Genomic DNA, 2,559 nt, shown 5'->3' with positions numbered 1-2,559 from the left:
TAAAGTTAAAGCTAAGAGTGGCTGAAGCTCAGTGGATTTCCAGTTAATAATAAAAGAAACACTTAGAGAAAATGAGCTCAACGGGGAAATTCCAGGAGATGGAGAAGTTTCTGAAGAGCGTGGATGAAATAAGTGAGTCATTTCTGCACGGGACTGTTTTTGTCCTCCACTCAAGTCGAAGCTCAGTGAGAGGTGACTTTAAAGTTCGTGGTATTTCTAAACCTGCCGCTGACTCACTTCTGTGGCTCATTAGGACAAACACAGAGAAACTCTCTTTGACAGAAGGGAAACAATAAACAAACACAGGACACACGTTGTCCTTCAAATGACATTAAAAGGAATATTATGTTTTTATTTTAATATTTCAATTTTAACAAGCTGATTACATGCAAATGGAGCTATATATATAAAACACACATTTATCAAAGTAAAATCTATCAATGTGTTCTTTTTATATTTCATGTTGTATTTAATTAATTATAGTCTACAGACCTCATTTATTCATCTTGTTTTTTTTGTTCTGTTACTTTCTTTATTTTCCACTTCTTTATAGAGTGCCAATACAATACTGTAACCCATGGGTTCTCAAAGTAGGGCTTGAAAGGAGGCTTGTGTGCAAAAAGTGGGCGCTGTGGAAAAGGGATTTAATTTTTATAGTTTTTAGCTCTAACAACAGAATAGACTGGAAAGGGTTGGACTAGAATAGAAAGAACTAGAAAAGTCTAGACTAGACTAGAATAGACTGAAAAAGTCTAGACTAGACTGGAATAGAAAGAACTAGAATAGAATTGGACTAGCAGCTTTGTCACAGATGTCTGAAAATGAGAACTAAATACAACCATTATTTACTCCACTGAACCAAAAAACTACAGTAGTAAACACAAAAACATTTCACATTGATCCAGGTTTGTTCATACTCCCTCTGCTTTAACAGCCAGAGTTAAGTCAAAATATAAATAGGTCAAAGAATCAAACTCCAGGCAGTGAAAATGGATCTCTCTACTTTCTTGCAGGTGAGCTGCTGATGAATTTAAACTCATCTGATGCTGAAATCAGACAGAAGGCGATGATGCAAGCTGAATCCCACACGGCCGCCTCAGAAGAACCCTGTAGGACAAAAGTTAACAGCACCGCAATCAACACGAGGTCATCGCTGCAGCTGTCCACGGTGAATCTGTCTCTGACTCACTGACTCCTGATTTTACTCCTCATGAAAATCCAGTTTCTTTTTCCATGTTTTGTTCTTGTAGAACTCCCTTCTAACTGGTCTTTCCTTCTGTTTAAAGACTCTGCAGAACAAGAGTCCAGGTGAGTGTTGAAGATAAATGTGTGCTGTTGTCCCTGCTGCAGGTTTGAATGTGGGCTGGAGTTTCATTCATGCCTTCTGATTCTTAAAGATGGTGAATTTAACCCAGATGTGTCTGAGGTCCACACTGACGGTCAGACAAACACAGGAGATTTGGAATTCTCCAGAGATTCTGTGTCTCTGAAGTTCTCTAAATTTCCTCTTTCATTTCATATTTCTTTTTTTCCCTCTGTTCTTTATCGTCTCATCCTTCAACTCATTCTCTTTCCCCTCCTCCTTTATTTACTCCTCGTTCTCCTTCAGTTCCTCCCTTATCTTCTTCACCTTCCTTCTTCCTTTCTCATCTCCGTTCCATTATCTCTGCTTTAATTTTCTTCTTTTTCTTGGTCATCTCACCCTCCTTATTCTCTTTTGTCCTTCTCATCTTCCTCCTTATTTTCCGGCTCCTTCTGAGTCTCCTTCATCTTCCTCTTGTTCTCTTTCCTTTTCTTTGTTTTCCTTCTTTCCAGGTTTCTTCCTCCTTCTATGTCACCCAGAAGGATAATCTGTGCCTTCTTATTCTATTAAGTCATTTAAAAATCAAAATGAATTTATTCTAATTACTTTTTTTGGACGGAAAAACATCTGTAACTGAACTGGTCAGGATGATACAGACTCTCTGTCCTCGCTCTGGTGCCTCATCCCTCTAAGCTGAGAGAACGTCAAATTTACATATTTAAATTTTCCAGAAAATAATTAATAATACACAATGTGATTGCTCTGGAGTACAGCTGGAGTACACACTTGTGTTTTCCTTTGAAAACTGCTCTTTGCTCGGTGATGTGCTGATGCAGCTCAGGGTGGACGTACAACACGCTGCTGGTATCACTGGAGGTTTCAGGACGGCGCCTGAATGTTAATCAGCTGCCCGTCCTGACTCACACCAGTCGGGGTGTTTCAAACAATGCATGAGGATCAAGTTCTGAAAAAGGCTCCAAGCTGCGTTCGGCGAGTCTCCTCCTGCCGTGTCGTCAGTGCAGCTTTTCTAATAACATTTGCTGGCCGTTTTATGTCTCCCCTCTGAAGTTTACTGCACATATAACAATGAGGAGTTTTTAATCAACCGTGCCTGTTTGACAGCCCGGTGAGTCACCGTGCACCAGAGTTGGAGATGATGCAGCACAAGATGTGTCCTTGGTATAAAAGTGCTCTGACCCCTGTCCTGTGCTATCTGCCGCTCGCCTCTGGACGCTCTCCGCTTGATCAGACGCTGG

At 40.5% G+C, this 2,559-nt stretch overlaps 1 protein-coding gene across 1 annotated transcript in view; it reads left to right on the top strand.

Annotated features, from left to right (window-relative positions):
- Nucleotides 1–2,559, top strand: part of ttc12 (tetratricopeptide repeat domain 12) — a 23,605-nt gene continuing 21,046 nt past the window's right edge. The window contains exons 1-3 of the mRNA XM_008309637.3: nt 1–132; nt 1,014–1,168; nt 1,287–1,308. Of these exons, the coding sequence (XP_008307859.1) occupies nt 72–132; nt 1,014–1,168; nt 1,287–1,308 (238 nt within the window). The 5' untranslated portion in view covers nt 1–71. The remainder of the gene's footprint in view (nt 133–1,013; nt 1,169–1,286; nt 1,309–2,559) is intronic.

Source organism: Cynoglossus semilaevis, chromosome 4 (assembly GCF_000523025.1).
Source record: "Cynoglossus semilaevis isolate Cse_v1.0 chromosome 4, Cse_v1.0, whole genome shotgun sequence".
NCBI classification, from domain to species: domain Eukaryota; kingdom Metazoa; phylum Chordata; class Actinopteri; order Pleuronectiformes; family Cynoglossidae; genus Cynoglossus; species Cynoglossus semilaevis.
The sequence above is the reverse complement of the archived record's forward strand: the minus strand, read 5'-3'. Positions and strand labels throughout refer to the sequence as shown.